Source organism: Hyaena hyaena, unplaced genomic scaffold (assembly GCF_003009895.1).
Source record: "Hyaena hyaena isolate Hyena2069 unplaced genomic scaffold, ASM300989v1 scaffold_306, whole genome shotgun sequence".
NCBI classification, from domain to species: domain Eukaryota; kingdom Metazoa; phylum Chordata; class Mammalia; order Carnivora; family Hyaenidae; genus Hyaena; species Hyaena hyaena.
In genome coordinates, this window is record NW_024080935.1 from 27707 (window position 1) to 41746 (window position 14040).

Below are 14040 nucleotides of genomic sequence, written 5' to 3' on the forward strand. Positions count from 1 at the left end.
AAATTGCTTAACCTCTCTGAACTCCTATTTCCTTGGCCATAAGATGGAGACGATAGTAGAAGCCCCATCCAAGGGACTAAACAGGCCTGGGGAAGTCAGGGACACTTCCTAGTGGAGGCGGTGGCGCTGGAGGAGGGACAGAGCCTTCCTGGGCCTCTGCGCTGCTCTGTCGCCAGCCCCCCGCTAGCCCCAAGCCCAGCTGAAGAAGGACCCGAGGAGTCGTGCTGACCGTGCCGGTGCAGGTCTGCGCCCCTGGGCCAATCGTATGACAAGCGGGTTACAGTTCTGTGCGTCCAGGTCCAGCGCCGGGGCCAGGGGCTGAATCAGCCTGGAGCAAGGCCGAGCGGGGAGAGGCAGTGACAGCTCTTGGGCCCCCATATCCAGCCACCGCTGAAGCCATTTAACCCTACGCGCGGCCGGCGTCTGTGCCCCGTGCCCGGCTGCCCTGAGGGGAATCCCTAAGTGCTGAAGGAAGGAAGGGCCCCCGGGGCACATGCGTTCTCTCTGAGACCCGGGGCAGGGCCTCGTTCTTTCTGCACAGCCCCTCCGTGTCTCCTGGGGCTGAGAATCTACCAGTATGGTCAGCAGTTGGGCCCCTGTTCCTCACCAGGAAGATGCGAGGGCCCCTGATTCCAAAACGTGTAGTCGGAAAGAGAGCGCTGGTCTACCGCCCCTCTCTGCTCACCTACCGCCCCCCTGCCCAAGGGAGGCAGACCTGAGCCGCCTCAGACCCTGCCGTTCAGGCTTGGAGGTTCACGGGCAGATCCTGGCTACGTGGCTGGTGAAGTCTGTCCTAGAACAGGGCAACCGGTTGGCCCAGACCCCCCCCCCCCCATTCAGCGGGCTGGAAAGCACCCACTCAGCACCAGGCCAGGAAGCAGGTATAGGTGACCCTGCCAGGGCCTCTGCTGCAGAGGGAGACCCAGAAACTGCCGAGGACACTGTTGGGGACCACGTGAGCTAAGGGGGCACCTGGGGGGCTCCATCGGTTAAGCGTCCGACTTCAGCTCAGGTCATGATGTCTCAGTTCATGAGTTCGAGCCCCACATTGGACTTGCTGCCGTCAGCACAAAGCCCTCTCTCTGTCCCTTCTCTGCTCACACTTCCACTCTCTCAAAAAATAAACAAACGTTTTTAAAAAGGACGAGCTGAGGGCCATGAGAAGAAAGATCAGGGAGGGACTCATTCTGTCCTGGGAACAGCGTAGAAGTGGAAGATTGTGAGGCGGGGCTTGAAGAAGGGTCAGTGCCCAACACCTACTGAGTACATCTCTTGTACCAGGCGCTGCATTCCGCATCTTTTGCATACGTTTACTCATCGTCAAGCCCATTTAACAGAGGAGGCAGTTGAAGCACAGGGAGTTTAAGTAACTTGCACAGCGACTAACGGTGGAGGTCGGGGCACCTGAGTCCGACGCCCTTGACCATTGAGCTGCTCTGCAGCGGGTGAGGGGGGTGGGGATCCGGGCTGAGTCAGGCGCCACCCCTGCTTGTGGACCACCATCGTCCCCTGCCGTCTGCCCAGTGCCCAGCACGGCGCCTGGCAGGGAGTGGGGGTGGCACCGGAAAGTGGCCTGACGCGGTGCTTCTGGCCTGAGGGAGAGGCCAGGCCAGGCTGTCTGTCCGGCGTGGGGGCTCTGGGAAGGCCGCCCGTCACACACGGCAACATGCCCGACCTCCACGCTGGCCTCCTTCCTTAACGCACGGGTTTTCCTTTGTTTGCTAGGCCAAGATCGTCCACGTGTCCCTGGACGGCCTGTGCATCTCCCCTCCCGAGGGCTTCCTCATCCGGAAGGGACCAGGCAACTGCCACTTTGATTTCGCTCAAGAAATTCTCTTTGTGGATTACCTCCAGGCTCGACAGCTGCCCCAGCCGGCCCGGAGGTGAGTGGGGGGAGGCCCAGGAGTGTCCCCTCCCCGGTCCTCGGGGCTGCCGGCTCCACGCGTCGCTCTGAAGTTTATACCGAAAGGTTTTGAAACGATGATCAAACGCGTTGCTTTTCAACTTGGCGGTTTTCTAAAGCTCAGCCAAGCCTCTCCGGAAGCCTGTGGGATGTACCCACCTTGTCTAGGGATGTTTGGGCTGCTCACAGTCTGGAGTGCTGGAAATTTTAAATGCTTCGTTGCACTTCCTGCTGGGAAAAGAGGCTCCAGCCTGCCTCTATTCCAGAAATGCCCGCCGGCCAATTCAGGGAAGGGCCTTCTCTCTCTCTCTCTCTCTCTCTCTCTTGTTTCTGAGTTCCCAGTTTAGAGTCAAAGAGAAAATGAGAGCCTAACATTTTGTGGGTTCACTGGTATTTCTTGGCCCCTGTCTCAGCTGCATTATAGGTCCTAACAATTTGTAAATGCCATGTTCAGTTAACTCATTTAAAGCCCCTGAAGTCCAAACGCCAGAGGCCAAGCTCACAAAACAAACGAGTTTCCCTCCACTGTGGCTGGGATCGCTTGTTGGGCCGGTCATTGGGAACAGCCATGTAATTATAAGATTGCTCTTGAAATTGAAGAAAACCAGGAAGGCCTGGGGGTACTGGCTGTGGACCTGGGAGAGAGACCCCGTGGGGCAGAGTGTGGAGAAGAGACAACCACCACCCCCGCTTCCAAGTGCTGGCTCTGGTCTGACGCTTTGTTTTTATCCTTCTACCCACCCTTTGAAGTAGGGATTATTATGCCCGTTGTGCAGATGTGGGAACTGAGGCCCCTGCTATTGAAGCCACTTGCTCAGGATCACAAAGCCAAAGCCTTCAGGATACAACCCACCTTCCACTGGCCTCCTTTCCCTTCCCGCCCCACACCCCAGCCCCCCCAGTGCTTCCCCACCACAGGGCCTTTGCTCTGGCTGCCCCTCTGCTTGGAGGGTTCAGCTCTGACTCTGTGCAGCTGCCTCCCTCTCAGCGCAGGCGCCAGGTCCCTGGCCACCCCCTAGGGTGGCCTGCCCCAGCCGGGCACTCCACCCCCCCCGGCTCCAGCCCAGCTGTCAGCGCAGCGTGGACTCGCCTTGTTCATGAAGGGGCCGTAGTGCTGTGTGGTTAAGTGTGGACTCCGGAACCAGACAACCTCAGGCCACATCCCAGTTCTGCCGCCTGCCCTCCAAGTGGCCCTGAGCAAGTGACTTCACCTCTCTGTGCGCCTCACCCGCAACCCAGGGCTATAAGGGTACCCACCTCCCAGGGCCATATGGTCTTCAAAGTCTTTTGCCCAGGGGACAACTGACCAGCGATCAGGGTAGTCACAATCTTCTGCTTCCTGGTGCTGTTTTGTGGTTTTTTTTTTTTTTTTTTTTTAGGCTCAGCACGCAAAGCCAGGAACGGGCAAGCATGGACTACGAGGCACCCCTGATGCCCTGCGGCTGTATCCTCCCTGCACAGGCCCTCGGGGGCCCCGCCCGGAGCCCCAGGACAGGGCTCAGCCCCTGTGGTGACATTGGGGTTCACCAGGCAGGGAAACCCGGGGGACGACGGGAGGGTTGGCGGGTCCTCAGGTCCACCGGGTGCTGCCGGGGGGGTGGGGGGCAGCGGGACAACGACCCGAGTCCCAGATCCCACCGCCTGGCCGGCCGACGTTTCAGGGGGCAGCACCCGGGACTCCAGAGGGGAAGGCCCAGAGAAGCTGGAGCTTTCCGCAGGCCCTAAACTGGAGGCTGTCCTGGGCTCCAGGCAGGGAGGAAGTGAAGATGGAAGTAAGGGCAGCTCACAGTTGCTAACCCTTTCCTCGGCCTGGCACTGCTCACAGCGGGCTGCCCGTGTGAGCTCGGGCCTCACCACAGCCCTGGGCTAGCATCCCCACTTCACAGATGAGAGAACTGAGGCCCAGAGAGGCCAAGTAACTTGCCCCAGGCCACATAGCTGGGAAGGGGCAGGACAGGTTAGTGAACGTGAGCCCGGCTCTCTCGCTGGCCCGTTCTTCTGGCAGGTCTGCTTGTGGCTATGATATTGCCCAGAGTCACCCCTCTGGTTTCCTGCCCTGCCTGCCCCTGGAATGCTGGGAGCAGGTTGGGGACGGGGCCGCGGACGGGCTTGGTGCCCCATTGTGTCTATGGGATAAGACTCGGGACACCCTGCCACGGCCACAGCCCTCCTGGTGCTCATGTATCTCCCCCCCTGCCCCCTGCACACTTGAAAGTGGGTGGAGGAGAGAGCAGGTGCTCCGTTCTTGACATCTCATAACCAGGGAAACTGAGGCACGAGAGAGTTTGAGTCCCGGTCCCTTTGTCCAGCACGACCACATGACGAGTTTCTGACACAAATGGGCCTCCTTCCCGCCAGCTCCCTGGAGAAGGGCTGCCCCCCCGGCCCTCCCGTCTCCCGGGACGTGGAGGAAGGTTCGCTCCTAAAACACATGCACGCGCAGCTCACAGTAAAGACAGTTCGATGACACACGTATCTGGACAGACTTCTGTCTCATGTGGGAAAAAGTGATTTTTTTTTTTCTCTCTCCTTCACTGCATAAGCCCCGCAAAAAATATATCCTAACGTTACCTCTGCCATTGTCTTGCTTTGTTCTCAGAAAATTAAGCCTATTTTTCCTTAATGCTGTGGCCCAGTCATCTTTCAGTTCCAGCTCCTGACCAGCTGGGGTGACCCCTATTACATCGGTCTCACGGGCCTGGAGCTATACGATGAGCGGGGAGAAAAAATCCCTCTGTCGGAAAATAGTATCCTTTCTAGGCAGAAGGGGGCCCCACCCTGAGCAAGGGAATGTGAGGGGGCCAGGGGAAGGGGAGGGAATAGTGCTGTAAGAACCAGACCCCGGGACCGAAAGCTCAGGGGCTTCAGGTGATGGCCAGATGCTGACCCTTGGGAGTGCCAAGGTCATGAATCCCACAAAACAGAGAGTCCTGTGGTCCAGGGTACCAACTGCACCCCGTCCTGGAGAGCCACAGGCACTTTGGGGTTCTAAAGGCTCTGGCAAGGCCTGCAGGGAGCAGCCGGAGGCCCTGTGTTCAGCCCAGCAAATTCACCAACCCCTTTGTTCATGGAGGGCCCACACCAGAATTCGCAAATGATTAGCCCACTGAGTTTTGAAATACTTCAGACGAGTTGCTAATATTTTTTAAAGATCAGGGCATTTCACAGGAACACGTCCATCTTCAGCCACTCTTGAGAAATCAGCAATGTTTGAGGCCACGGTCATGCACAGCGATGATGGTCGGACCGGAGTATCCACTGCCCTTTTTTTCTCCACGCGTGTCCTTATTATTTTCTACCAGGCCCCCCGGATTGCTAATACTTGCTGAGGGCTCATTCCATGAGGGCTTGTCCCATGGGACCTGGTTTGGTTTGGTCTCACAACAGTCTTGGGAAGTGAATGCTGTTATCCCCATTTTACAAATGAAGAACTGAGACACAGAGAAGTCAAGTAACTTGCCCAAGGTCACACAGCATAGGAGTGAGGACTGGGAGTCCGCCTCCAGAGACCATGCTCTGACCACTGAGCTGTCATGCATCTCTTTGCTGTCACCTGCCTGACCCCTCTGGGCCTTTGCCCTGTGACCCCTGGGCCACCACAGGGACTGGCCAGAGCAGGTCCAGCCCCAAAGCCTGCCTTGCACCTGTTTGGGATTCCCTGGCTTCCCCCGGTGACACCATCCTCTTCACCTGACGTGAATGATTGTGGTGGCTTTGTTATTAGTGAGTCCTTGGATGTGTAAGGCCCCATTGATTTTAGCGAGCGTGCTCACATCCAGTGTCCTCTGAAATCCTCACATCAATTCTGGGATGTGGAGGCTTTTAATTTTTTTTAGTGTTTATTTTTGAGAGAGAGAGAGGGAGGGAGGGGGACACAGAATCCGAAGCAGGCTCCAGCCTCTGAGCTGTCAGCACAGAGTCCAACATGGGCCTCGAACCCACGAACCATGAGAACATGACCTGAGCTGAAGTCAGACACTTAACTGACTGAGCCACCCAGGTGCCCCGGATATGGAGGTTTTTATACCCATTTTACAGATGAGGAAACAAGCCCCAAGGTGCTCTCTGACTCTCCTGAGACCTCAGGTCAAAATGCAGAAGCTGGAACTAGTTTGTCCAGATGGGCACTAATGTCCAGCAGTTGAGTGGCCATGACTGGGTCAGGTGCCCCTCCGCTCCCCACCATGCATTCAGCCTCAGGCTGGTCCTCACATGTCGTGTCCAGTCCGGCTGCCACCCAGTCCCCTTGCAAAAGAAACCCGTAGCAGCTTGCCCTCCACTCTCCTAAGCATCAGCCACAAATTTTGTTCCTGCCTCCAGCATCCCGGGGAGACTGATCCCCGGCCATCTGTCTGCGTGGCCTCCTCCCCTTTCCTTGAAACTGCCCCCCCCCCCGCCCCCACACACACCCGTTGGCCTCTGTGCTCATTTTCCCCGGAATGTCTGATTTGGCTGTCACTTTTCCGGCTGCCCAGAGCAGCAGACGGCCGTGCTGCCCGCCAGCCCGGGCATCCCCGGGGCCATGGCGTCAGCGCGAGGAGGCCCGTGGCCGCATGCGTGGCACACGGCTTCCAGCACACCACTCCCGGTTATGGCAGCTTAGAGGCTCCCCAGATATCGCCGCCTTCCCCGACAGCGTGAACTCCCTGGAGGGTGTGTGCGGGGACGTCCGGACGCCTGATAAGCTCATCGACCAAGTGAACGACACCATTGACGGTCGGCACATGTGGCTGGCTCCCATCCTGCCCGGCCTGGTGGGTGCGCAGGGGCTGCCAGCCCTGGGATGGGCGGGGCCACTTCGCGTCCTTGGTCTCGGGGACGCGTCCTCACGTTAATCTTCAGCAAACCAAAATGCCGAGGGCTGTCAGGACGGCTGGCGTCCCACAGACACACACATCTGACAGGCACTCCTCCGGCGAGTCCTTTCTCCTTGCGCTTGGGGTGGTTGTGACAAGGGGCTGCCCACGTGGAATGCTGGAGGCCCCGTGCAGAAGCCCCTCTGCCCTCCAGCCTCTGGCCATGTTCCCTGTTCTGCTTCTCCTTGAGGGCCCCGGACCCCGGCCCTGCCTTCTCTCTGGCCCCGGCTCTTCAACTGACTCAGTTTTGCAGATCTCAGACCCTCCCACGGGCCCTGCTTGTCACTGGGGGACCTGAGGGTGGGGACCTAGAGAGAGAAGAGACAAACTGGGGGTGGCTGGCGGTTCTAGCCCCGTGCCAGCCTCATGCTACATAAGTGCAGCAGGCCCTGGGGCGTGCATGTGACCGCCAAGGTGTCCCCTTCCCCGGTGTGACCGGGCAGAAGGGCTCAGAGGGATACTTTGCTCTGTACTGGAGCTTTTCTGACAGTGGCCCCCCGCCACCCTGAACTCCGAGCGTCTGACTGCTCCCCTGCGCCAAGGCCAGCCCAGCACCACAGGGGAGAAACACGGAGGTCTCAGCCCCAAGAGCCCGGCCCGGCCCACCCACGGCATCTTGTGTTTGGCCAGTGCATGTTTTCCCACCATCTTTCACTTGACTTTTGGTGTGAGGTTGTCTCTCCAGCTCTCTCTCTCCAGCTGGACTCAAACCTTTGTTGTTGAGAGAGTACAAGCTGGGGAGGGGTTGGGGTGGGGGGAGGACAGAGGGTCTGAAGCGGGCTCTGTGCTGACAGCAGAGAGCCAGACTCGGGGCTTGAACCCACCGAACCCTGAGATCGTGACCTGAGCCAATGTCAGACACTCAAGAGACTGAGCCACCCAGGCGTCCCGGGACTCAAACATTTGTTATCTGCTTGAGCCCCTGGGGCAACTGAGTTTGAGGACCTCTGTTATTTCCGTGGTGCCGTCAGAAGGCTGACCCTGCCCCAGCAGTACTCCCCCACCCCCACCCCCCTGCAACTTCCTCTGAGACCTTCTGACGATGGCCAACGAGGCTGAGACCCAGGGCCTGGGGCAAAACGGAGCCTGCAGCCTGTGGCCAGCACTGAATGCTTATTGCTTTATTCTGTCGTGCAAGGGGCTGCCTGATATCGGAGAGTCTTTGTTGAGGCGGTGGGGGTGTGGTGGGGGAAGCCAAGGGTCTGACCTAACTAGCTGATCCTGCCACTGATCTGGTCACGTCCCCACCCACCCTGCGCGGGGCAGAGCTTCAAAGACACACACTGCAAATCCCCCACCCTGCTCTCAGGGCCTCTGCTGTGCCACTCACTTGTGGTTGGGGAAAGGACAGATCAGGGTCAAGGCCACGCTGATACCCCGGGGACCATGCTCCCTGACCTGGGCCCTCCCCTTTGGCCAATGAAGCCCGTACTATGTTTTTGGCTGGCCTGGGGGGAGGGAAGGGTGCACCCATTTCTCCTCGGGTATTTGAACGAGGGAACCAGGCCCTCCCAGAGCCAGCTCAGCAGCTCGTTGCAAACGCAGCCACACGTGACCGGACTCAAGATGGGCTTCCAGGAGACGGAAGGCAGTGGGAACCCCAGCACCACGGCCCCGGCGCCCGCCCCTGCCCATTGCCTCTGTTTCCAAACATGCCTAGTTTAATGAGTTCTCCTCTCTGACAGGTGAACCGGGTTTATGTGATTTTCGATCTGCCTACCACCGTGTCAATGATCAAACTGTGGAATTACGCAAAAACGCCCCATCGAGGGGTGAAGGAGTTTGGTGTAAGTACTTATTAGCTGGTTTTTTTTTGAGATAATTATGCTCACTGTAATTAGCCTGCTGGCAATTACCATGTGTCGCCGTTTGATTTGCTTCTCTCCGTTGCTACCTTAGACACCAATGCCTGGCCCTCAGATGCAGGGGAATTCGCCATCCAATCGCGAATTCAGAACCTGCCCCGAGTGATTTGAATCATCACCCTGAAAAAAACAGGCTTTTCTTTCATCTTGTCTTTTCCAGTCCTAGTGGTGTAGGGAATTCTTCACCCTGGGAGGCAACTCTGGGGCCGGGAGAGCTGGGCCCCCAGGGGCCAAAGACCCGGATTTGCCACGTGGGCTCAAGGTACCTGAAGCCTTTGAGCCTCCGCGTCCCCGTGTGGCCGAGGGTTGCGAAGCTCTGACCTCAGAACCAGGCTGGACTAGCGGGCAAGGCTTGGCCCCGCTTGGCCGAGGCCGCGGGTGGGAAGGGGGGGTCCCCGGCCGCACAGTGCAGCCCCCCTTCTCTGCCCAGCTCCTGGTGGATGACTTGCTGGTATACAACGGGATCCTGGCCATGGTGGGCCACCTGGTGGGGGGCATCCTGCCCACGTGCGAGCCCAAGGTGCCCTATCACACCATCCTCTTCACCGACGACGCGGACGTGTGCCGCCAGGAGAAACACACCATCATCAGGTGCGCCCCCCGCCCGCCCCACGGCCTACCCCGCCTACCCCAACGGGGACAGAGGCAGGGGTCGAGCCCTCCGTCTTCTCCCCCCAGCAACCAGGTGGAGGACCAGGACGTGCAGATGATGAATGAGAACCAAATCGTTACCAACTCGAAGAAGAAGCAGAGCGCGGTTGACCCAGGTCAGTGTGGGCTCTCGGCCCAGAGCATAGGCCTCTGGGCTTTAGGCTGAGCGGTCTTTAGGCCAATGGCCCCTGCCTGCCCCTCGGACCCCTCTTCTCTCCCCAGGAGCCTGACTGGGTGGGGGGGGCGCGGTGCCGAGCAGGGGCTGTGGGGGCAGAACCCCAGGGGCAACGTGCTGCCTACTTCCTTCCCACAGGGGCCTGTGACCCGGTGCGGTGCAGCTGCCTGGGAGCCAGGCTTGGGGTGCAGAGGGGAAAGGCCCTGAGGGCAGATGTGCTGTCTGGAGGGGACTGTGAAACCTGTGTGGGGTGCACCGAGGCGAGGGCTTCCCAGAGCGCGGCCCTAAGAGATATGGGGAGCTGGCCAGGCAGAGGGGGCAGCACGAAAGGCCTGGAGGCGGCCACACAGAGTTGCTGCAGGGGAGGTGACGGGTCAGTGTGGGGGCGCCGCCCTCGGGGACTGAGGCTGGGGAACGTCTGCCCCTCCGTACTCTCCCTCAACAGCACTGCGCCCCAAAACCTGCATAAGCGAGAAGGAGACGGCGCGACGGTGGAGGTGCTGACTGGCGAAGGAGGGAGAGCCGGGCCCCCCGGCCCGCGCCGGGCTCTGTCAACCGGCCACACCGGGCTCCCCGCCGCCTGCCCCCTGTCCTCAGCCTCGGCAGCCTGGACTCCGGGGCCTGGAAGAGGAAGTCCCGCCGCAAAGGGGACTCGTGTGGCATGGCCTTCCTCCGCGCCGCTGCTCGGGGGCTCCCTCCCGAGACACGCAGTTCGGGGCCCTCCCGCAGCAAAGCAAGGCCACACGCACTCACGCGTGTCCAGTCTCGGGCCGGACCACGAGGTGGCCGAGGAGGACTTCCACCCAGCGCGCAGTGTGGCTGCCCCGGGCCCGGGGTCAGGCCTCAGACCCAACATCAACGAGAGGGGGGCCCACCACGCTGAGGTGCCAACAGCTCCCCTCCCCCCACCCCCTGCCTCATCTGGGGGCTGGCGGAGCTGGCTGGGAGGGCGGGGCAGCTCCCTGGTCCCCCTAGTGTCCACGCTGTGCCCGCCCGCCACGCAGCCAGGCCCACGCGGGATCCGCGGCGGGACAGCTTCACACCCCAGACGGCTCTGGACGCGGGGCAGGCCACGCCCCTACCCTCGCGCCCCGGATGCCGCCTCCCCTTCCGCTTGAACTTTGCCTGGAGGAGGGCGGCGGTGGCATCCTGCGGTCTAACCACCGGCTTCTCACTCGCCTCCCCGCCTCTCGCCCGTGCCAGTGCCCTTGCCTGCGGGCAGGGAGGTGCTTGTTGCCCCCCACCCCCAGCAGCTTCCCCGCAAGTTGGAAATGTGCCTTGCACCCCCAGCCGAGCGAGGCTCAGAACGTATCTATTTCCATCTATGTAACAAGCTCGGATCAGGGACCTAATTGGTTTCCCAGTGGTGGGTAATTTCTCGTTCCAAATATTAATCTGTTGTTTTCCTGGCGCCCGGCCCAGCCCGCCGCAGCGCTGTACTCGAAGTACGTTCCTATGCAACCGCGAGCCCCGGCAAATACTTTATGAGCTTTGCAGAGCGGCTATGCAAATGCGCTTTTCATCTGGAGCGCGGGGCCGATGCGAAGATAAGGAATTGTTTCTCCCGGAGAGGATCCATCATTTCTGTAGCTTCTGCGCTTGCCTCCCCGATGTGGCGGGCGCCCCGAGGCCTGTGGGCTCCCGGAGGAGAGCTGGGGCTCCCGGGCAGTCGGGGGGCTGATCCCGGCCGGCGCGTAGGGGCCGAAAGCAGGTGCCACGACTCTAGAGGCTGTTACGGCTTCCCGTCCCTACCTGAGGCCGGCCGGTCAGGCTGTCGGGGAGATTGCTAGAGCTCCGCACACACTGGCTCCCAGAATCTCCGCTGATGTTTATAGTAATTGTATGCACCGTGCGATTTGGGTGGGTGGGGGGGGAGCCATACAGGCATTAACTCTAAGATAAATTTCTATTTTTCTCTCTTGCAAAATCAATAAAAGATGTTATTAAGAATATGGTCTGACATGCTGGATTTGGGGTCAGACAGAGGGAGCCCGTGCTGCCTCCAGGAACAGGCTGGCTGAGCGACACGGGGCGGGTACCCCCTCTGAGCTCCCCTTCCCCCACCTGCAGATGGGAACATGATTCTGGGCAGACGATAGAAGCCCTCGCATACGTCGTGGTCATTTTGTGCTGGGCACTAACTCATTTAATCCACATAACAACCCCATGGGGTAAGCACTATCATGATCCTCCTTTTACAGATGAGAGAATTGAGGCACAGAGAGGTTGAATGACTTGCCCAGGAGACACAGCTTTGGAAGCCATCAGTGCACATGTCCTGGGTCGGCCACAGGAGAGCTGAGGCGGGGCAAAAATCCCTGGGTCTTTGGCCCTGAGGTTTCCGTGAGGCTTATGTGGATCCTTAAAGCCAAGCCCCCCGCCCCCCCCATGCCAGATTCCTGGGCTGCCTTCTGTGGTTTCTGGGTCCCTTGCTTCCCTCCGAGGTGACCTTGGTTGGCAGCTCTTGGCATCTGGAGAGAACAGCCCTGGGGTTTGGGGGAGAAGGCTCACTTGGGGATGGGGTGTCTGAGTGCATTGGTGCTAAGCAGGGGCTCCTCAGAAACCCCACTCACCTTCTCTGTACCAGGTTCCCCCCCCAGCTTCCCTCTGAGCTCCTGCCTTCAGGGCCCTGCCCCCCTGTGTTGGAGAGCCTCCCCCTACCAGAGGGCAGCCAAGCCCTTTCAGCACCCCTGTGGGGCGGGAGGCCCCCCAGCCCTGCTCTGACGTCAGGGAGCAAAGCTGGCCCAGGAGGGTCCCTTAGCCGGGCAGCTCAGGCTCCTACTAGGGGTTAATTGTGGCTCGGCTCCAATGGTCCGGAGATGCCACGTCTTCAAGGATTTTAAGAGAAGCCAGAAATCCAGGTGTTTTCTTTATTTTTTACTGCGAAAATCGAACTTTTAAATGTCGGCTCAGCTTAACCAAGCAAATGCCAAGCGAGCCGAACGGGTCACAAGTCCTGCGTAGCCCACCCTCCACCCCAGCCCCCCGCCTGCCTCAGCATGATCGCCGGTGCCCCCCTCCCTTCCTGGGCCCCCTGGAGGCCGCTGTCCCCCCCCAGCCTGTGGCTCCCCAAATGCCCCCCAGGGCTGATTCCTCCCTGGGAGGCCCAAGGAGGGAGGGGATCTTGTCTCGACCCACAGACCCCCGTGGGCACAGAGGCGGGGGTCAGCTGGTGACCTGTGCGTACCGGAGTGGCAGTCCCCACCCACAGCCCCAGTAGGAGAGCATCCTGGTCCCCGCGCTGCGCATCAGCACTGGGCAGAAGTTACCACAAAGCTGTCCCTGCCGGCTTGGGGCCAGGCCCGCAAGAGTGTCCTTAGAACTGAGATGGACTCCAAGGCCACCCCGCACCTGACCCAGGCTCCTCATCACGGTGACCCAGCACCACCTTCCCCCTGACCCTCCCATCCTTTGACCTTCGGGGCGACCTCCCAGCCTCAGCCTGAGGGGCCTGGTGTGGTGCCATGGCCCCTGAGCCGGAGCCCCTTCCTGCTCCCCACGGAGTCCCGGGACCCCGCCCGCTCCCCGGCCAGGCCCCTGGCATGGGCCCAGCCACCGGCCTCCCCGAAGGCAGAGGCTCAGACGGTGTCGGTCCACGATGAAATGTGGCCCAAAAAGCAATTACGCAGCTCTGGCGGGCTGCGCTGGGCTGGCGACAGGCCAGAGGTCCCGCGCCGGGATTTCCTGTCTGTCTATGCAGTAAATCCCCACATGGAGGAGATTGGTTTTTCCTCATGACTGATGGTCCCCGGCTGGGCTGAGTGTGTCCTCAGTCCTGCGGCGGGTTCGTCCTGGTGCGGTGGTGCGGTTTGTTCACTGCCCACAGCCCTTGAGTGACAGGTGAGTGGAGCTAAACTCCAACCCCCTACCCCCCCAAGCGGTGTGCCCTGGGCCACGCCTCCTGTGGTTTGGGGTCAGGAGCTTTTCTACTTCATCCCCTCAGGGGACACCTGTTCCTGATTCCCACCGCTGCCCCGTGTGGCCCGCAGCATCCCTGCCTGCACAGCGTCAAACCCCTAACGGGAGCCTCAGAGAAAAGCCAGCCTGGCCCAGGCGTCCCTCATGCCCTCACCCCTCCCAGGCCACCCTGTGGCTACTTACCTCGTCCCCAGTGCCACCGCGGCCTAAGCCCCCACCATCGCCTGCCAGCCCCTGCTGCAGTCCCCTCTCTGGTCACCTGGCCCCTGCCTTGCACGCCACCTCCCAGGCCTTCCCCACACACAACCACGAGGAACCTGCCCAAAGGCTGAGCTGACCGAGTCCTCCTCTAAAAAGCCTCCTGCCGGCGACTCCCTGTGGCGTCCAGGTGAAGGGCACACTTTGTGCCATGACCCCCAGGCCCCGAAGGCTCTGACCCCCGACGACCAACTGCTTAGCAGCAGATCGAATGCCCTCACCCTGAGCTTCAACACCATGTCCTGTCATCTTGCTGCACCCAACATTCCTCTCAACCCCAGAGCCTTTGCATATGCCGTGGCTTCTGCCCAAACTCGCTGGCGGCTTCCTTTGGTCCCTGCTGCAATGGCCCTTCCCGAGAGGCCCACCCTCGTGGCTCTGGCATAACACAGGCCTTCCCTGGGGGTGCTCCCA

At 60.4% G+C, this 14040-nt stretch overlaps 1 protein-coding gene across 1 annotated transcript in view; it reads left to right on the top strand.

Annotated features, from left to right (window-relative positions):
- LOC120242227 (katanin-interacting protein-like) overlaps window positions 1-11349 on the top strand; it is a gene marked incomplete at its 5' end in the record, with an annotated part of 36596 nt that extends 25247 nt beyond the window's left edge. Inside the window, 8 exons of the mRNA XM_039247831.1 lie at window positions 1726-1883; window positions 3283-3347; window positions 4540-4650; window positions 6518-6657; window positions 8445-8546; window positions 9055-9215; window positions 9303-9391; window positions 9896-11349. Of these exons, the coding sequence (XP_039103762.1) occupies window positions 1726-1883; window positions 3283-3347; window positions 4540-4650; window positions 6518-6657; window positions 8445-8546; window positions 9055-9215; window positions 9303-9391; window positions 9896-9954 (885 nt within the window). The remainder of the gene's footprint in view (window positions 1-1725; window positions 1884-3282; window positions 3348-4539; window positions 4651-6517; window positions 6658-8444; window positions 8547-9054; window positions 9216-9302; window positions 9392-9895) is intronic.
- Between the last annotated feature and the right edge of the window lie 2691 nt (window positions 11350-14040).